General features: G+C 45.6%; 1 protein-coding gene across 1 annotated transcript; it reads left to right on the top strand.

Moving 5' to 3' along the window:
* The first annotated feature begins 447 nt into the window (after positions 1 to 447).
* On the top strand, positions 448 to 15424 carry LOC139158063 (active breakpoint cluster region-related protein-like). Its single transcript, XM_070735457.1, has 4 exons — positions 448 to 600; positions 5100 to 5205; positions 7966 to 8113; positions 10412 to 15424. Exons 1-4 carry the CDS (start codon positions 486 to 488, stop codon positions 10499 to 10501), a joined length of 459 nt encoding a protein of 152 aa, XP_070591558.1. The 5' UTR covers positions 448 to 485; the 3' UTR covers positions 10502 to 15424.
* The last annotated feature ends 5807 nt before the right edge of the window (positions 15425 to 21231 follow it).

Raw genomic sequence — 21231 nt, 5'->3', positions numbered from 1 at the left:
AGTTTCCTTCCCTCCCTTCTCTTCCTTCTCTCCCTCCCTCTCTCCTTCCTTCTCTTCCTTCTCTTCCTTCTCTCCCTCCTCTCTCCTTCCTTCCTTCTTTCCTTCTTTCTTTCTTTCCTTCCTTCCTTCCTTCTTTCTTTTTTCTTTCCTTCCTTCTTTCCTTCTTTCTTTCTTCCTTCCTTCTCTTCCTTCTCTCCCTCTCTCTCTCCTTCCTTCCTTCCTTCCTTCCTTCTTTCTTTCCTTCTTTCTTTCTTTCCTTCCTTCTTTTCTTCTTTCTTTCCTTCCTTCTCCCCCTCCCTCTCTCCTTTCTTCCTTCCTTCCTTTTCTCCCTCTCTCCTTCCTTCCTTCCTTCTTTCCTTCTTTCTTTCTTTCCTTCCTTCCTTCTCTGGGCTGACTGCCTGGGGGATTTTGGGAGTAGCCATTGAGAGACCACTGCTCCAAACTCAGGCTTGATTTGAACCCTAGACAGCAAGGATATCTTGGTGATGCTGAGCGACATGGACATCAACGCCATCGCTGGGACCCTGAAGCTGTACTTCCGCGAACTGCCAGAGCCCCTCCTGACCGACCGACTCTATCCAACTTTTATGCAAGGCATCGGTAAGGATTTCCCTGTATCTATGTTTGTGTTGGTTTTGTGTTTGTGTGTGTGCTGGAGGGTGTCACAATTTGCAGCTCAAGACTCTCAACCAAAGCACAGCCAATCTCATTGTGGGGAATGTTTAGTACAGGCATTCCTCGACTTACTAAGCTTGTTTAGTGACCGTTTTGGAGTTGCAACGGTACTGCAAAAAGTGACTTATGAACAGTTTTCACACTTACGACCGTTGCGGCATCCTGTGGTCATGTGATCTTAATTCAGATCCTTGGCAGCTGACTCGTATGCACAACGGTCGCAGGGTCCCAGGATCATTTTTGCGACCTTCCGACAGGGAAAGTCAATGAGGAAGGAAGATTCACTTAACGACTGTCCTGCACATTGACAAAAAGAACCAGAACTCCAAATACAAGCTGTTCTGTCGGGCTCTCTGGTAGACTCCTCCCAAAAATTCACAGGTACAAATGTCAGACACATAAACGTTTAAAAATTCAAAACCATGTTCTTTATAATGAAAATTCACTTAAACCAAGCCCTCTTTGGTATAGCAAAGAGCCCTCGTCTCCAAACAAACTGGTAATTTGTACAAGTCCCTTATCAGTTCTGTGATACTTAGGTTGCAGCTGTGAGGCAATTCACAGTCCTTCTTCTTTCACAAAGTGAAACACACTTTGCTCTGGTTTAGTTTCAAAGCGGGGAAACATCAGCACACAAAAAGTCAAAGTCAGTAAAGCAGTCATGAAACACAACGATCAGATAATCCTCCACAATGGCCAAACCCACAGGCTGCTATTTATAGCAGCCTCACTAATGACCACAGCCCCACCCAACCACAGGTGGCCTCATTTTCTTTGATAATAATCTCTCAGTTGTTGCTGCCTATGCATCACTCTCCACATGCGTGGCTGTATCATTAACTCTTCTTCTGAATCCAAGGAGGAGCGAGATAATTGATCTTCTGAGCTGTCTGCCACACTCTCCTCCTCCCTGTCACTCATGTCTTCTTGGTCAGAGGAGCCTTCATCAGCAGATTCCACCACGGGGCAAAACAGGCCAACAGCATATGGATGTCTCCCCCACATCCACAGTCCTTGGGGCAGGAGCTGGGCCAGAGCTAACCACAACAACAAGCTGAACAAAGAAGACCTTGTAGAGGACCCTCACTCCGTTAAAGACTCTCACTCCGTTAAAGACCCTTACTCCGTTAAAGACCCTCACTCCGTTAAATACTCCTACCCTATGACCTCAGTGCCAAATCCCACTGCAACAACATCACCAAAAAGGCTTCAAGTGTTGTAGCCTTGAAGATCTGCTCCGGTAATGTCACACTACTAACCAGAGCATACAAAACTTTCACCAGACCCATCCTCGAATACAGCTCATCTGTCTGGAACCCTCACCGCATTTCGGATATAAACACTCTAGAAAATGCCCGGAGATACTTTACTAAGAAGAGCCCTCCACTCCTCCACTCGCAACAGAATCCCCTCCGCAACTAGGCTTAAAATCCAAGGTTTAGAAAGCTTAGAACTACGTCACCTTAGACACAACCTAAGCACGGCCCATAAAATCATCTGCTACAACATCCTTCCTGTCAACAATTACTCCAGCTTCAACCACAGCAACACACGAGCACACAACAGATACAAACTTAAAGTAAACCGCTCCAAACTGGACTGCAGGAAACATGACTTTAGTAACCGAGTAGTTGATACATGGAACTCACTGCCACACTGTAGTATCTTCACCTAACCCCCAAAGTTTTACCCTTAGACTCTCCACTGTTGACCTCTCCAGGTTCCTAAGAGGTCAGTAAGGGGCGTACATAAGTGCACCAGCGTGCCTTCCGTCCCCTGTCCTAATGTTTCTCTCTTACTAGTATAGTGTATATAAGTATTGTCAATCTACGAAAACAAATATTGTCAATAGTGTCAACCCCTAACCCCCAACACTTCTCCCTTAGACTCTCCACGATTGACCTCTCCAGGTTCCTAAGAGGTCAGTAAGGGGCGTACATAAGTGCACTAGTGTGCCTTTCGTCCCCTGTCCAATTGTCTTTCCTTTATCTCACTTATCATATATATTTCCTTCCTTTCATATATCTTCTCCTCTATTTTTACATATTATCTTTATATATATATTACTTCATGTCTATTCTCTTCCATATGCATTGTGTATTGGACAAAGAATAATAAATAAATAAATAAATAAATACAATTAAAAAATAAATACAATAAAAAAATAAAAATAAAAAATAAAAATAAAAAATAAAAATAAATACCACCAATACATATGTAACAAAATAAACAAACAAACAAATAAATAAATAAACTGTGGCAAGAAAGGTTGTCAGGATGGGGCAAAACCCGCTCTACCAATGTCTCACTTAACAACATACATTTTAGGCTCCGTAGGTTGTACGTTGAGGACTAGCTGTAAAATTCTGTAAGATTCTTTTTCCACTGCTGCACTTGTTTACTCCAAAACAGGCTGGCTTGCTTTAAAATCAACAACATCTGTCGTTCCATGAAGACATCTGTTTTCCCATCCTGTGTCCTGATTGGCTGGGTGGTCCCTCCTCCCTCCCATCCAGCATCTGTTGTGGGATTAGGCAAATCTGCAGCCTTAAAAGGTTTCCAGAATTAAACCAGTTAGTCCAGAGGATCTCCAGCCTTGGCAATATTAAGACTTGTGGACGTCAATGTCAGCCGTCTGCAGCAGCTGCCCCAAAAAGGCCAACACAGTTCTAGGCTGCATCAACAGAGGGATAGAAGCAAGGTCTGCTGCACGAATCCCAGCGACCAGTTAGGTCCCACAGAGTGGGTCTTCTCCAGGTCCCATCAACTAAACAATGTCGTTTGGCGGGATCCAAGGGAAGGGCCTTCTCTGTGGCGGCCCCGGCCCTCTGGAACCAATTCCCCCCAGAGATTAGAATTGCCCCCACCCTCCTCGCCTTTCGTAAGCTCCTTAAAACCCACTTCTGCCGTCAGGCATGGGGGAACTAAGATACACTTTCCCCCTAGGCCTTTACAATTTATGCATGGTATGTTTGTTTGTATGTTTGGTTTTATAATAAGGGTTTTTAATTGTTTTACTATTGGATTGTTATATGCTGTTTCTATTACTGTTGTTAGCCGGCCCGAGTCCACGGAGAGGGGCGGCATACAAATCCAATCAATCAATCAATCAATCAATCAATAAATTAATAATAATAATAATAATAATAATAATAATAATAATAATAATTATTGATTGGATTTGTATGCCGCCCTTCTCCGTAGACTCGAGGTGGCTAACAACAATGATAAAAGCAGCATGTGACAATCCAATAATAAAACAACTAAAAACCCTTATTATAAAACCCATACACACAGACATACCATGCATAACTTGTAATGGCCTAGGGGGAAGGAATATCTCAGCTCCCCCATGCCTGGCGGTATAAATGAGTCTTGAGTAGTTTACGAAAGACAGGGAAGGTGGGGGCAGTTCTAATCTCCGAGGGGAGTTGGTTCCAGAGGGCCGGGGCCGCCACAGAGAAGGCTGTTCCCCTGGGGCCCACCAAACAACATTGTTTTGTCGACGGGACCCGGAGAAGGCCCACTCTGTGGGACCTTATCGGTCACTGGGATTCATGGGGTAGCAGGAGGTTCTGGAGGTAGTCTGGTCCAATGCCATGTAGGGCTTTAAAGGTCATGACCAACACTTTGAATTGTGACCGGAAACTGATCGGCAGCCAATGCAGGCCACGGAGTGTTGTAGATACGTGGGCGAATCTTGGAAGCCCCATGATAGCTCTCGCGGCTGCGTTCTGCACGATCTGAAGTTTCCGAACACTTTTCAAAGGTAGCCCCATGTAGAGAGCATTGCAGTAATCGAACCTCGAGGTGATGAGGGCATGAGTGACTGTGAGCAATGACTCCCAGTCCAAATAAAAACCTATGAAGAACAGTTGCAGGAACTGGGCATGGCTAGTTTAATGAAGAGAAGGTGAAAAAAGTCAGGTTCTGCATTAAGGCAAGAAAAACAAAATGCACAGGTAGAGTATATGTGGTACCTTGCTCAACAGTAGCAACTGTGAGAGGGACCTTGGAGTCCTAGTGGACGACCATTTAAATAGGAGCCAGCTGTGTGCAGCAGCTGCCAAAAAAGCCAACACAGTTCTAGGCTGCATCAACAGAGGGAGAGAATCAAGATCACGTGAAGGGTTAATACCACTTTATAAGGCCTCGGGAAGGCCACACTTGGAATATTTGCATCCAGTTTTGGTCACCACGATGCAAAAAGAATATTGATATAAAAAAGTACACCCTCATTTTGGTGGTCTGGAGGAGGGGTCTGGATGAATTGATGTTGGGTGGTAGGAGCATGCATCACTGTGTGTTTATGTGGTGTGTGTCTGTTATTATTAAAAATTAATAAAATCTATTTTAAAAAAGATGTGGTTGCAGGAACCACAAAAGATGTGGTTGCAGGTTGTGATTTTGTATTTCCTTCCTAGCACTAGCGGACCCCTCGGCCAGGGAGAACTGCATGTTGCACCTTCTGCGGAGCCTTCCTGACCACAACCTCATCACCTTCCTCTTCCTCCTAGAACATTTAAAAAGGTGAGTTTCCCCTTCTTTCAAGGGCTTTTTTTTTCCTTTCATTGATTCCTCTGCCATGTTCCTGTTTTCCATCCCTCTGTTCCGCTTTGAAGCCTCCAAGGATTCGCCGGCGAGTTACTGATAGCGTTTCTGTTGCAATCGTTATGCGAGTTTTCTCCCTCCCCATCTTACAAGCTTCCTGCCCCCTGTTGTTAAGTGAATTGTGGTGGTTGTTAAGTGAATCAAAAGGTCGTGAAGGGAATCTGGGGCTTCCCCGTTTGACTTGGCTTGTCAGGTCACCAAATGAACTAGGACCTTGCAACTGTCATAAATGTCATAAACTCATAAAGATTCCTAAGAGGTCAGTAAGGGGCGTACATAAGCGCACTAGAGTGCCTTCCATCCCCTGTCCTATAGTCTCTCCTATATCTCGTATTTCTTCTCTACTATATCCTCTAGAACCTTCATTGTGTATTACTGTGTATTGAACCAAAAAAAAAAAAAGTGAGTCAGTGGCCAAGCTTCCAGATTTTTCTCTTTTTTTTGGTATAATTTTTTATATTTTTTCCTCCATACAAACTTTTTTCAATACATTTCATAATATCTTCAAATTACTATAAAAACAGTATCAGATTAGTAAATCATATACAGTGGTGCCTCTACTTACAAACTTAATTCGTTCCGTGACCAGGTTCTTAAGTAGAAAAGTTTGTAAGAAGTAGCAATTTTTTCACATAGGAATCAATGTAAAAGCAAATAATGTGTGTGATTGGGGAAACCACAGTGAGGGTGGAGGCCCTGTTTCCTCCCAGGAGATTCCTAGAGAGGCCCCACGGAGGCCTCTCCCCGCCTTTTCCAGCCCTGTTTCCTCCCAGGAGATTCCTAGAGAGGCCCCATGGAGGCTTCTCCCCACCTTTTCTAGTCCTGTTTCTCCCAGGAGATTCCTAGAGATGCTCCACAGAGGCTTCTCCCCGCCTTTTCCGGCCCCGTTTCCTCCCAGGAGATTCCTAGAGAGGCCCCATGGAGGCTTCTCCCGGCCTTTTCCGGTTACAGTTTCAGAGGCTCAGGTTTGTAAGTACAAAATGGTTGGATGTCTTCGCGATGTCAAAGCTCCGCCCATGGAATTCCCTATTGGGATTCCCCACCCCCTTTCCAGCCTCCAGATCGGCTGAAAACGCCACCACCGATCGCAAAAACGGTGCTCTGCCGAGCGCCGCCGCCCGGCTGTAACCTTCGGAAACAGCCGGGCGCTTCTCGGCGACCTCCAGAACCCGAACTTCCGGGTTCGGCGTTTGGGAGAACGCTGAGAAGCCTCCCGGCTGTTTCAGAAGGTGACAGCCGGGCGGCGGCGCTTCTCCGCGGTCTCCCGAACCTGAACCCGAAAAGTTCGGGTTCGGGTTTAGGAGAACGCCGAGAAGCCCCCCGGCTGTTTTAAAAGGTGACAGCCGGGCAGCGGCGCCCAGCGGAGCACCATTTTGCGATCTGCGGTAGGTTTGTAAGCTGAAAAAAGTTTGTAAGAAGGGCCAAAAAATTTCTGAACCCCGGGTTCGTATCACGAAGGGTTCATTTCACAAGGGGTTTGTATCACGAGGTACCACTGTACATTATATTAATGTTAGATAGTAAAATATCAAAGCTGGTTACCATTTATTTATACAATTTATTCTTAATCGAATTAGTGTAGCTCACCTTTCATAGCTAAGCAGACATTGAAATCATTCTTTCTTATCTGTAATCTAACATATCCAACCAGGTTTCGTCCTAGTTTCTTTAAAGTCACTTCTATGTGTTTTTATTTAAATTATTTATTTCTTAATTTTTTGCAACCAATTTATCCTATGTTTTGTAGAAAACTGAACATGCATTTTTGTGAAAGGGGCTTTGGATTTTATTTGAGGAGGTTCAGAGAGGGAGGGGGCCCTGAAGACTGAGAGATCCAACCCCCTTCCCCAATTTGAGGCTTGGTGTGTGTGTGTGTGTGTGTGTGTGTGTGTGTGTGTTCTGCAGAATTCCCCCTGTCCTCATTTGCACCTGGAGTTTCCTTTAGAAGCTGCGGTTTGGTGCCGGGGGCCCAGCTGGCCCAAGAAACGCACTCACCGTGGGGAATTTTGGAATTGAGGACTGGAAGCTTTGCACGCTCGCCTCCTCCCTCTCGTGGCTCGGAAAGAGGAACTGCTGGCTCTCGCTGTAGATATATTTCCTCCCTGGGTGGACTTCAACTCCCAGAATTCCCCAGGCAGCATGCTTTGTTACGTAGGTGGACTTCAACAGCTGGGGTGGCGCAGTGGTTAGAGTGCAGCACTGCAGGCTCTTCAGCTAACTGCTAGATGTCCTTCAGTGGTTCAAATCTCACCACCGGCTCCAGGTTGACTCAGCCTCCTATCCTTCCGAAGGGGGTCAAATGAGGACCCAGATTGTTGGGGGCAAGAGGCGGATTCTGTAAACTGTTTAGAGAGGGCTGGAAAAGCACTAGGAAAGGACATATAGAGAGGGGGGCATATAAATCAAATAAATAAGTAAAGAAACTTAAATACAGAAAACACAGGTGAGGGGGATTTTAGTCTGGACAGGAAGGGAACCCAAAAGCCAAAAAGGTCACCATTTAATTAAACCAACACAACCCCTTTCTCCAAAGCCCAGACCTACAGAGGGGGCGATTTCAACGGGAATAGCAGGAGGGGAAGGGGGTAGACAACGCTTGGGGGAAAAGGGGGGCCCATCGGGTTCAGCTAAGCTGGCGCCAGATTCTCAGGGGCTTCTCCACCCGTCTCGTTGCCGCAGGGTTGCCGAGAAGGAGCCCGTCAACAAAATGTCTCTACACAACCTGGCCACCGTCTTCGGCCCGACGTTGCTGAGACCCTCAGAAGTGGAGAGCAAAAGTCACGTCACTTTGGCCTCGGACATCTGGTCCCACGACGTGATGGCACAGGTGAGCACCGGGGTGGGGAAATTGGAGAGTCGAGCAGCGTGGTGGGATGGGGGGGTCTTTCTTGGGAAGGGGGTCTTCTGCGGAACAGCCAATGGCGTTGCCTGTCTTACGAAGACGATCTTCCTTCCCCTTTTGTGGTGGGGGAACGGATAGCAGGCTGTCACTCATCTCAATGGTCACTTTTACACTTTGCAAAGTTTGCCGATCGAAACACTAAACTTAGCCTTTCTGAATCAGAATCTGAAAAATCCCCAAACCGAACAGGAGTATACACAACAAACATTATACAGTAGTACCTCTAGATACGAGATTAATTCGTTCCAGAACGGAGCTCGTATGTCGATCAACTCGTATCTGGAACAAATGGCTTTAGACTTTGTTTTTCCCCTCCGAGATAACCAAAAGCAAGGATTCTTCCGCCACCTAGTGGAAGCTCGGCTCGTATCCCGAATTTGAGCTCGGGTGTCGAATAAAAATTTCGCTCCTGTCGTGGCTCATAACTTGGAATACTCGCATGTGGAGCAGCTCGTATCTAGAGGTACTACTGTACATTATAAAACAACATTTACTCTGCAAAAGACTTGGAAAATTTCTGATTGCTATCGGAAACCCCAAATGCTTTCTCTCCCTCCCTCTCTCTCTCTCGTTCTCTCTCTCTCTGTCTTTCTCTCTCTTTCACACACACACACAAACAGACTTTCTACCACTTAACCATAGAGAGTATTTGAACTTACAAAAACTCAGTGCCGAAAAAGTTTGCCATCCCTTGTGTAGCAAGGGGCTGGACTCGAAGACCTCCAAGTCCCCCTTCCCGATTCTCCTCTATTCTATTTACAACCAGCTTTTCTCCTCGGTTGGCCCTCCACAGCCAATGGGCCCCTGGACCTCCATCCCTTTGTCCACTGCCCATTCGCCCAAACACTGTTTGAGCCGGGTCTTTGGCTGTGTTAGTACTATGTACGTAACTGGCTGGGTTTGGCAATGTATAAAACCAACCAACAATATATGCTTAAACGTATTGACACACTGTTGCTTTAAGAGTTAGTGTTACGGATGACCACAAGAGGGAGCCAGATATGTGATTCTCTCTCTGCTGTCTCTGTTACGTTCTCTGCGACTTCTGTAGTAGAAACTGTGTGTTAAATGCTGGTTTATGTATTTGTAAGCTGAACAAAGTAAGACTTATAGTTTTGTATATATATTAGCTGATTTAACTGTGTATGATTAGGACTGTTCTTGGCTAAGATATTTGCCAAAGCACTGTAAATAGTATTTTATACACTTCAATGTATCTGGATTGTTCTGCTGGCCTGTCTCAACTGCCCGTAATTACTGGGTAATTAGTCCAGGAAGACACACACCACAGGATAAAAGGAAAACCAAAAAGTTTTTATAAACAGAAAAACAGAAACAGCTCCCTTTTTAAATGTCAAAGGGATTTTCTGGTACACACAAGGCACAGGTTAAATGCAGTCCAATTACTCACCCAATAACTGGAAAATTGAGTCCAATTCTAAAGTCCAGAGAGTCCACACACACAATCCTGAAGAGCAAAAACCATGATCTTGACAAAACAATGAATCAGATTATTATTATTATTTATTAGATTTGTAGGCCGCTCCTCTCTGCAGACTCGGGATGCCTGATAAACTGCCATGAGGCTCAAACACCAGGCTGCACTTTTATCTGTAGCACTAATTACAGCAGCCCCACCCAACCACAGGTGGCCTCATTTTCTCTTGTAATAATCCTTCAGTTGTTGTCTCCTATGCATCACTCTACGCATGCGTGGATGTGTCATTAATTCTTGTTCAGAATCCAGGGATGATACAGATGATTGATCTCCTCCTGGGCTGTCTGCCAAACTCCCCTCTTCCCTGTCACTCACGCTTCCTTGGTCAGAGGAGGCTTCGTCAGCAGATTCTACTGGGAGCAAAACAGGCCTGCGGCATGTGGATGTCTCCCCCACATCCACCTCCACATTCCTTGGGGCAGGAGCTGAGCCAGAGCTAACCACAACACTGGATTATATTACTGAATTATTATTAGTATCTCTGGGCTATCAGCTGGATATCTGCTAAAACTTCATGTTTCTTATGTGTATGTGTAACTTTACAACTTAGAGGTCACTCTGCACACTCCTTCACAGGCTGCACAGGACAAAATAGACTCCAGACCTCTTCCTGACATCTGGACGGAGAACTGGGGAAGCGTCCGGGAGAGGGGGTCATCATATGTGTGAACCCCCCTTTTTTCATCTCACCTTCTGCCTTTGTCTCTCCCCCCCCCCTTTTCCAGGTCCAAGTGCTGCTGTACTACTTGCAACACCCACCCCTCTCCTTCGCCGAGCTGAAACACAACGCTCTCTACTTATCCACGGATGTGTAGTGGCGGGCAGTTCCGCGGCCATTATCACCGTTTCCCGTTTGTTTCGAAGCGGGAGGAGAAGGGTTTGCGGCAGAGGCGGCTTCTGGACGCTGACCACCCCCTCCCCTTCTCCAAGGAGGGCTTTGTGCTCCTCGAGGAGGGGGGGCAATTCTGCCTGCTGCAGCCCCCCCACCCCGGATTGTTTTGTACCAGTCTATCCCTGACCCTTCTGTCTTTCCCTCCAAGGAGTCCAGCTCTGTTTTTTTCTGCACAAGGACCCACTTTCCGCACCTGGACACGGGCCGGAGTCGTTCGGACGGTCTTCCCTTTGGGCCGCAGAAAGAAGAGGGCCACGGACACGGGATTCAGGGCCCGGCCTTGAATGAATGTCCCGGGCTTTCCCCAGAAAGTGGTCATCTTCTGGGTTGCCGAGTGCTGGAGTAGCCAAGGCTCTCCTGTTTTCTCCCTTGCGGTCAGCATCACAGCTTCTTCTGATTTGCTCTGTCGGTGGCTGTTGCATGAATTGATTTTCTTTCTTTCTTTCTTTCTTTCTTTCTTTCTTTCTTTCTTTCTTTCTTTCTTTCTTTCTTTCCCTTCCTTCATTTCTTAATTTTTTCTTTTTTTCTCTTTCTTTTTCTTTCTTTCCCTTTTTTCCTTCATTTCTTTCTTTTTTTCTCTTTCTTTTTCTTTCTTTCTTTTTTCTTTTTTCTCTTTCTTTTTCTTTCTTTCTTTCTTTCTTTTCTTGCCTTTCCTTTCTTTTCCTCTTTTTCCCTCTTCTCTTTTCCTTTCCTTTCTCCTCACTTGCCTTCATTTCCTCTCCCTCTTCCCTTTTTATCCTTCTCCGTCTTCTCGGTTCATTCCTTTTTTCTTCTCTTCCATCTCCCCTCTTTCCTTCTCCTTCCTCTCCTTCCTTAGAAACATAGAAGACTGACGGCAGAAAAAGACCTCCTGGTCCATCTCGTCTGCCCATATACTATTTCCTGTGTTTTATCTTAGGATGGATCTATGTTTATCCCAGGCAGGTTTAAATTCAGTGACTGTGGATTTACCAACCACGTCTGCTGGACGTTTGTTCCAAGCATCATTCCTCCTCCGGATTCCTTTTTTCTTTTTACCTTCCCCTTCTTTCCCTCTCCTCCTCCCTCTCCTTTTCCTCCTTCTCCTTCTCCTGCTTCCCCTTTTTCCTTCTCTCCACCTTCCCCCCTTTCCTTCTCCTTCTCTCTCTCCTTTCCCCTCCTCTCTTCATCTTCTTCCTTCTCTTCTCCCTGTTTTGTTTTCCTTCTTGTCTTCTCCTCTTCTTTCATCTTTTCCTTCTCTACCCTTCTTCTCCTTCTCAGTTCTGTTCTCTTCTCCTTTCTTCCCTTCTTTTTTCCTTCTCTCTTCTTCTCTTCTTCTCGTCTCTTGTCTTCTCTTCTCCTTTCTTCCCTTCTTTTTTTCCTTCTTATCTCTCCTTCTCTCCTTCTCATCTCTCTCTTTCTCTTCTCCTTTCTTCTCTTATTTCCTGCTCCGCTCTCTTGGCCGGTCAGCCTGACCTCGGCGCTCTCTTCCTCCACCAAGACAAGTCGCAACGTGTCAAATGATGGTCTCAAGAAGGCCTAAGTCCCACCCTGGTTTCTATTTTGGGTTATTTTTCTTAATTTTGGGGGCGGTTGTGTGCTTCACCCGGCCGTTCTCGTCCATGGGCTTTGTGGCTGCACACGGTGTGGCTAAGCGCCCATGCTTAGTCCCCAAAGCTCCTTCTGGAAGGTACTTTTAGTGGCAGCAGAATGAAGAGGCGGTGGCTTCCCTTGCGAGCCTTAGACATGCTGGATGTGCGGTGTGTGTATGTGTGTGTGAGATAATTGTGTGTGTTTGTGTGCAAGAAAGAAAACGTCTCTGGGTCTGTTGTTCCCTGCCAATAATATTTAGTGGGTTATTTGGGGCTAACTCGGGTCCAGTAGTATAAAACAGAATTTATGGGGGCAAGCTGACAGGAGGATGGGAAACGAGGGTGGGAGCTTTTGCGGAACCCCAATTCACCGACCCAAAAGGTGTTTTTGGACTCACCTCTACCATTCTCCCAGCCGAAGTCCTCCACAACACTGGCGCTTAAATCTGACCATGGTGCAAAACAGACCGTGAAAAGGCTTATTCATTCTTTTATAGCTGTTTGGCTGTCTTTGTCGGCTGGCGAAAGTGCTTCTAAAGACCTTGACAGTCGTCTCTCGCTCTCTCTTTGGGTCGGGCCAAGAGATAACCAAACAAAAACCACTTTCCCCTAAGATGCAGCAAAAGAAACTACACAACCCCAACTTCACAACAACCCATGCCTCCCCAATCAAAACAGGATCAGACACAACGGGTCAGCCCAGGAACTGGGGTTTTGCGGTTCCATAAAGGGGTGCCATTGTTTTCAACTGCACATCCGTCCATGTTTGGTTCAAAGGATCAGGGAGGGGATAGAAACGGGGCGACGCCCCAGACTATAATTTAATTTTTAATTTTTGCAAGCTGTACCGGAATCAACTGTGTGTGAATTATATGGTGCCCGTATAATTTTGTAGGTAGGTCAAAATACAGGTAGTCCTCGAATTAACGACCTCCCTTGAGCAAGCCCAACCTTTCTGCTGCTAAGCGAGACGTTGGTTAAGGGAGGTCCTTGCCCTCCCCATGTTTAACCACTTTTCAAATGAACCACCATGGCTGCAAAATTAGTCAGCGGGTCATTAAGCTTCTCCACTGACTTTGCTTGTTGGGAGGTCACAAAAGGGGATTATGCAACCATTGTAAATACGAGTCGGTTGCCTAGTAGGCAAAGTTAGTTCTTCTATGACTTGTGGACTTCAACTCCCAGAATTCCTGAGCCAATTTTGCTAGCTCAGGAATTCTGGGAGTTGAAGTCCACATGTCATAGAAGAGGCAACTTGGCCTATCCCTGGCCTAGAAGGTCTGAATTTTGATCGCGCGGCCGTGCGGGATGGCTGCAGTGTTGAAAAACGGTGTTTCTGTTGAACCTTCGAACGGTCGCTGTTGTAAGTCGAGGACTGGCTGTGAAGAAGTGCCGTGGGAGAGTTTGCTTGGCTTTTAAATTTTCTTTCAGATGGAGGAAAGAAAACTGCATTTTGGATTAACATCCTTGCTTACAGGATGTCCTGTATTCCTAAGACACATGGACCTCATTTCTTTGACAGGTCCGTCTTAGTAACTCATCCTTTGAGCCCCTCCCCAACCAAAGATAATAGTAATAATAATAATAATAATTTATTAGATTTGTATGCCGCCCCTCTCCGAAGACTCAGGGCGGCTCACAACAATAATAAAAACAATGTTACAGTGGAACAAATCTAATATTAAAAGAGAAAAAAAAAGTTATTTTTTTCCCACATCCATCCTGCACATTATAGGCTACTCAACAGTAGTTAACTGCGAGAGGGATCTTGGAGTCCTGGTGGACAACCATTTAAATGTGAGCCAGCCGTGTGCAGCAGCTGCCAAAAAACCCAACACAGTTCTAGGCTGCATCAACAGAGGGAGAGAATCAAGATCACACGAAGGTTTAATACCACTTTATAAGGCCTTGGTAGGGCCACACTTGGAATATTTGCATTCAGTTTTGGTCGCTACAATGCAAAAAGGGTGTCGAGACTCTAGAAAGAGTGCAGAGAAGAGCAACAAAGAAAATTAGGGGACTGGAGGACAAAACATACGAAGAACGGTTGCAGGAATTGGGTGTGAAAAGAAGGACCAAGGGAGACATGATAGCAGTGATCCAATATCTCCGGGGTTGCCACAAAGAAGAGGGAGTCGGGCTATTCTCCAAAGCACCTGAGGGTAGAACAAGAAGCAATGGGTGGAAACTAAACAAGGAGAGAAGCAACGTGGAATTAAGGAGATACTTCCTGACAGTGAGGGCAATTAATCACTGGAATAGGTTAATTCTTAATTAATCCAGTAGTGGTGGGTGCTCCATCACTCGAGGTTTTTAAGAGGTATTTGTCTAAAATGGTGTTGGGTTTCTTTCCCAAGCAGGGGGTTGGACTAGAAGACCTTTAAAGTCCCTTCCAACTCTGTTAATTCTATTTTCTAATTGTATCACGTTCAGGGACCAAATATATCCGGCCTGAGTCTTCGGAGAAGGGTGACATACAAATCTAGTGAATTGAAATTGAATAGACTCGCTGGTGGCTGGATTGTACTATTGGCTGGTTAGTTATTACAGGGGGTCCTCGGCTTTCGACCGCAACATGGGGCAGAATTTTCGGTTGTTAGTCGTGCAAAATTTGACACACACCCCTTTTTTTTTTTGCCACGCTGGTTAAGCAAATCAGTTGTTAAGTGAATCGTGGGGTCATTAAGCGAATCTCGCTCTGCTTGTCAGAAGCAGGTTGGAAAAGTTACAAAGGGGAATTGTGTTACAAACCCCACCCCTAGGACGCTGCAACTGTTGTAAATAACGTACCTGTTGCCTAAATTCCGATTGTGGGGGATGCTGAAATGGTCATAAGTGCGAGGATTGGTCATAAGTCCCTTTTTTTCCCAGTGCTGTTGTAACTTCCAACAGTCGCTGAATGGAGCATTTTTTTCCTTTTGACCACGAAGCCCCGCCAGAGACAAAACCAATTCTGTGAAAAAGAAATTGTTTCCCTTCCTCTGTTGTGTTGTACACAACTCTTCCTTTTAAAAAAATTTTTTGGCTCCCTAGAAAAAGTTGGGAGAAGAAACGGGGCCTTTTTTTTTGAGCGACATCGGAATTGAGAAACGTAGACACAAACACAGAGAGACAGGGTCGTGCGTGCGTGTGTATTTGCAAGATTATGTGTATGTGTGCATGGTTGTTCTGTTGCGGGTTTCCTTTTTTTCCCACCCCTGTAGATGACAAACTTCAATGGATTGAAAAAGAAAAAAAAAACTATGTCAAAAGATTAAAAGTTGTTAATAAATGCAGAGGCCATAGGTTTGCATAGACGAGTCGTGGAGCTCTGTCATTTGTGTGTCCCAATTCTAACAACCACGAGCACTTCGGTTGCATTGGCTCACTTGGGTCTGGAGTTCGGGTTCACAACAGTTTCAGGCAGGGCTGTTAAACTTGATTCAATTGACGGACAGGGTTGGGTTTGATCTCGGGGAAGCAATTGGGTGCAGTTTTGGTCACCACGATGCAGAAAAGATGTTGAGACTCTAGAAAGAGTGCAGAGAAAACAACGAAGAGGATGAGGGGACTGGAGGCTAAAACATACGAAGAACGGTTGCAGGAACTGGGCATGGCTAGTTTGATGAAAAGAAGGAAAGGAAAGACTCGTATCAGGATTTCATGGACTCCATCTGTATAGTTTGGAGGACAGAAGGAAAAGGGGGGACACGATCGAAACATTTAAATATCTTAAAGGGTTAAATAAGGTCCAGGAGGGAAGTGTTTTTAATAGGAAAGTGAACACAAGAACAAGGGGACACAATCTGAAGTTAGTTGGGGGAAAGATCAAAGGCAACATGAGAAAATATTATTCGACTGAAAGAGTAGTAGATCCTTGGAACAAACGTCCAGCAGACGTGGTTGGTAAATCCACAGTGACTGAATTGAAACATGCCTGGGATAAACATATATCCATCCTAAGATAAAATACAGAAAACAGTATAATGGCAGACTAGATGGACCATGAGGTCTTTTTCTGCCGTCAGTCTTCTATGTTTCTATGTTTCTAAGGACCAGGGGAGACATGATAGCAGCCTTCCAGTATCTCAGGGGTTGCCACAAAGAAGAAGGAGTCAAGCTATTCTCCAAAGCATCTGAGGGCAGAACAAGAAGCAATGGGTGGAAACTAAACAAGGAGAGAAGCAACTTAGAACTAAGGAGAAATTTCCTGACAGTTAGAATAATTAACCAGTGGAACAGCTTGCCTCCAGAAGTTGTGAATGCTCCAACACTGGAAGTTTTTAAGCAGATGTCGGATAACCATCTGTCTGAAGTAGTGTAGGATTTACTGCCTAAGCAGGGGGGTGGACTAGAAGACCTCCAAGGTCCCTTCCAACTCTGTTATTGTGTTATATTCTCTTAAAACACACAAAGAACAGTTGCTGCAATTGGGTATGTCTAATTTAATGAAAAGAAGGACCAGGGGAGGCAGGATAGCCGTCTTCCAGTATCTCAGGAGTGGCCCCAAAGAAGAGGGAGTCAACCTATTCTCCAAAGCACCTGAAGGTAGAACAAGAAGCAATGGGTGGAAACTAAACAACAAGAGAAGCAACTTAGAACTAAGGAGAACTGACAAGTTAGAACAGTTAATCAGGATTTTATTTATTATTTATTTATTTATTGGATTTGTATGCCTCCCCTCTCCACGGACCTGGGGCGGCTAACAACAGTGATAAAAACAACATGTAGCAATCCAATAATAAAACAACTAAAAACCCTTATTATAAAAACCAGACATACATACTGACATACCATGCATAAACTGTAGAGGCCCAGGGGGAAAGAATATCTCAATTCCCCCATGCGTGACGGCAGAGGTGGGTTTTAAGGAGCTTACGAAAGGCGAGGAGGGTGGGGGCAATTCTGATCTCTGGAGGGAGTTGGTTCCAGAGGTCCGGGGCTGCCACAGAGAAGGCTCTTCCCCTGGGCCCCGCCCTTCCCTGCTTCTCCAACACTGTCCTTGCCTTCCTTTGGGGAGGGCGCATCGGCAGGTAGGCTGGCTCTTCTTACAGAAGGAAAAACGAGCATCAAGGTGACCCTGGTGTGTCTCTGCTTCTATTTTAAGCCCCGCTGAAAGTCACTAATTTAGCAGCTGCCAGAAAAAAACTCCCTTCCACCACCATTCCCCTCTGCAGGTGCTGCCCCACCGTTCTCCAGATCCTGAACAAGTGGTGTGGTGGGATTTTTACCCTCCGCCCGTATGTTCCATGTGCTGCTTATATAAAAGCATTATGTAACACAATTGCATAACAGGTGTGGCAGATTTTAGGAGAGTGCTGGTCTCCTCGTTTAAACCTGCCCTCCTTCCTTGGGTTGTGTCTTATTTAGCAGGAAAGGGGGAAAAAACCCCAATTGCTCCCCCATTCGGGGAGATATTCCTGCGGAGTGGCTCGAATCCCAGATTGATTGATTGATTGATTGATTGATTCAACTTCTATGCCACCCAATCCCGAAGGACTCAGGACAGCTTTCAATAATAATAATAAAAAGAAGTTGAATATAATCTAAACCAGTGTTTTTCAACCAGTGTGCTGTGGCACACTAGTGTGCCGTGAGACATGGTCAGGTGTGCCATGAAGCTCAGAGAGAGAGAGAGAAAGCAAGAGAGAAAGAGCGAGAGAGAGAAAGAGAACAAGAGAAAGAAAGCAAGAAAGATAAAGAGAGAAAGAAAGCAATAGAGAGAGAGAGAGAGGGAGGGAAGGAGAGAAAGACATAAAGGGAGGTAGGGAGGGAGAGGGAAAGAGAGCAAAAAAGAGAGGAAGGAAGAGAAAGAAAGGGATGGAGAGAGAAAGAAGGAAGGGAGAGAAAGAGGGAGTGAGTGAGAAATAGAGCGAAAGGGAGGAAGAGAGAGAGAGAATTTTTTTGTCCAAACTTTTTTTAGCCCCCACCCTCCCCCTGCTCAATGTGCCCCAGGGTTTCGTAAATGTAAAAAATGTGCCGCGGCTCAAAAAAGGTTGAAACTCACTGATCTAAACTATGTAAAAACCCATATTAACCACTCAAGGTTGAATTGAAGGCACCTTCCACTAGCCGTTGAAGGTCGCAGGAGTGGTTGCTACAAGAGGGGAACAAAATAAACTCCAGGTTCAAAATCGAAGGAGAGAAGCAACCTGGGATTAAGGACAAACTTCCTCACAGCGAGGACGATGGACCAGTGGAACAGCTTGCCACCAGACGTTGTGGGTGCCCCATCACTGCAAGATTTTAAGAAGAGACTGGACAGCCCCTCGTTGGAATGGTATAAGTCAGGAGTTTGCAATGTTAAAAGGCCATTTGGACCCATTCCCAAAGAAAAGAAAACATCATGAGCCACAAAACCTGGGTGGGAGTGGCCAATTCAATGTCACTCACTCCCACCCAGTCACATGACCTCCCCAAGCCGCGCCTACCCAGCCAGTCATTAAGACAGATAACCCGTATTAAAAAACACCGGGAGTCACAAAATCCTTTGACCTCCCCCTCCCTCTTTCAAGGGTGTCCAGGGGGAAAACATTTTGAAATTCCCTGATATTTCCCTGACATTTCCCTGTAACTTGTGATCTAGTTAAGGCCCGGTCGTAGATGACGTCATACCAAACGGCTAAGCCATGGAGAAATATCAGTAGCGGAGGAAGCAAGTGGTTGCCACATTTTTGCGATCCGTTGTTGTTTTTTAACATGATTTTTCCCTGACTTTTAAACATTTTAATAGTTGGAATTTTTTCCCCTCTGATTTATTCCGGTTTGTTTCACGAATTTGCTGATAATTCCCTGATATTTCCTAAACCGCCAATTTTCCTGATACAGTGGTACCTCATGATACAAACCCCTCGTCTTACGAACAACCCGAGATACGAACCCGGGGTTCAGAAAATTTTTGCCTCGTCTTACGAATCTTTTTCTTCTTACGAACCCGCCGCCGCCAAGAAGCCCCACCGCCCGGCTGTCGCTTTTTGAAACAGCCGGGGGGCTTCCCAGGGTCTTCCTGAACCCGAACGCCAAACCCGAACTTCCGGGTTCGGCATTCGGGAGGCCTCCGAGAAGCCCCCCGGCTGTTTTAAAAGGTGACAGCTGGGCGGCAGGGCTTCCCAGCAGCTTCCCGAACCCGAACGTTTGCCGAACTTCCGGGTTCGGCGTTTGGGAGGCCGCCGAGAAGCCCCGCCGCCCGGCTGTCACTTTTTAAAACAGCCAGGGGGCTTCTCGGCGGCCTCCCGAACGCCGAACCCGGAAGTTCGGGTTTGGCGTTTGGGTTCAGGAGGATGCTGGGAAGCACCCCCGGCTGTTTCAAAAGGCGACAGCCGGGCGGCAGCGTTTTTTTGCGGGTTTTTTTTCCTGTTGCACGGATTAATGGATTTTACATTGTTTCCTATGGGAAACAATGTTTCATCTTACGAACTTTTCGTCTTACGAACCTCCCCCCTGGAACCAATTAGGTTCGTAAGACGAGGTATTACTGTAATTCCAATTTCCCCAGGTTTGCTGGACACCCTGTCTTTCTCTCCCCCCCTTCCTCTGCCCGCTCTGTATGTCTCTCCCCACTCTCTGTATCCGTGTATCTTCACCCCCTCTGTCTCCCTGTCAGCACTCCAAATCTCCTCCGAGAAACTGTAATGGCCAGATCTACCGCTTGCATGGGGTTCCCAAGAGGATCATGTCCGATAAGAGGCATGCAGTTCACTGCCAAGTTTTGGAGAGAATTCGTATGCGTGAATGAATCCACACAAGGAACTAGCTCGGCTTTCCATCCGAGTACTAACGGTGCAACGTAACGTGATGGTGGAGCAGTACCTCCATTGTTATGTACCCCCCATCTCTCTGTATCTCTGTTTAATTCTCTCTGTCTCCCACCCGTCTGAATCTCTCTGTATCTATGCCTCTCCTCTTATCTGCATACAAATCTAATAAATAATAATAATAATTATTATTATTATTATTTTGGCACCTGAGGAAAAAAAGATTCACCATCACTGCCCTATTGCAACCAAGTCAATGGGGAAACTGGATTCAGTATTTATTTATTTATTTAGTTACTTACTTACTTATTTATTTATTTATTTATTTATTTATTTATTTATTTATTTATTGATTGGATTTGTATGCCGCCCCTCTCCGTGAACTCGGTATACAACCAAGTTACTAACTTAAAAACTGTGGGGAAAAAGGAATCCTCAATCTGAGTCTTGCATTGGCAGTTCTGTGTTAGCAAAAACTTCAGAAGAGAAGGATTTAGGGGTCGTGGTTTCTGACAGTCTCCAAATGGGTGAGCAGTACGGTCAGGCGGTAGGGAAAGCAAGTAGGATGCTTGGCTGCATAGCTAGAGGTATAACAAGCAGGAAGAGGGAGATTGTGATCTGTAGAGAGCGCTGATGAGACCCCATTTGGAATACTGTGTCCAGTTCTGGAGACCTCACCTACAAAAAGATTTTGACAAAATTGAATGGGTCCAAAGATGGGCTACAAGAATGGTGGAAGGTCTTAAGCATAAAACGTATCAGGAAAGACTTCATGAACTCAATCTGTAGAGTCTGGAGGACAGAAGGAAAAGGGGGGACATGATCGAAACATTTAAATACATTAAAGGGTTAAATAAGGTTCAGAAGGGAAGTGTTTTTAATAGGAAAGTGAACACAAGAACAAGGGGACACAATCTGAGGTTAGTTGGGGGAAAGATCAAAAGCAACGTGAGAAAATATTATTTTACTGAAAGAGTAGTAGATCCTTGGAACAAACTTCCAGCAGACGTGGTTGGTAAATCCACAGTGACTGAATTGAAACATGCCTGGGATAAACATAGATCCATCCTAAGATAAAATGCAGGAAATAGTATAAGGGCAGACGAGATGGACCATGTCTTTTTCTGCCCTCAATCTTCTAGGTTTCTATGTTTCTAACAACTGCAGGGATTCCCTTAAAAACAGTGGCAAGAAATGTAGTAACTGCCTCGCTTAGCAACGGAAATGTAGGACCCCATTGTGGTCGTAAGTCGAGGACCGCCTGGAGAGGCTGCTGGCTTTTAGCTCAGTCATCACCGTCAAGAGACTCCTAGCTGGAATATAATTTTAAGCCACGAACTGCTGAACAATTACAACTCCCAAAACAAAAC

Source organism: Erythrolamprus reginae, chromosome 1 (genome assembly GCF_031021105.1).
Source record: "Erythrolamprus reginae isolate rEryReg1 chromosome 1, rEryReg1.hap1, whole genome shotgun sequence".
Classification (NCBI taxonomy): Eukaryota; Metazoa; Chordata; class Lepidosauria; order Squamata; family Dipsadidae; genus Erythrolamprus; species Erythrolamprus reginae.
Note: the sequence above shows the minus strand (reverse complement) of the source record. Positions and strands in the feature narration are given on the sequence as shown.

What these genes read in the sequence shown, in the direction of transcription:
- LOC139158063 (XM_070735457.1), top strand. Translation starts at nt 486, where the DNA reads ATGCTGAGCGACATGGACATCAACGCCATCGCTGGGACCCTGAAGCTG. An exon ending in AACTTTTATGCAAGGCATCG is followed by an intron (nt 601 to 5,099) that starts GTAAGGATTTCC and finishes TTTCCTTCCTAG; the next exon opens with CACTAGCGGACCCCTCGGCC. An exon ending in CCCACGACGTGATGGCACAG is followed by an intron (nt 8,114 to 10,411) that starts GTGAGCACCGGG and finishes CCCCTTTTCCAG; the next exon opens with GTCCAAGTGCTGCTGTACTA.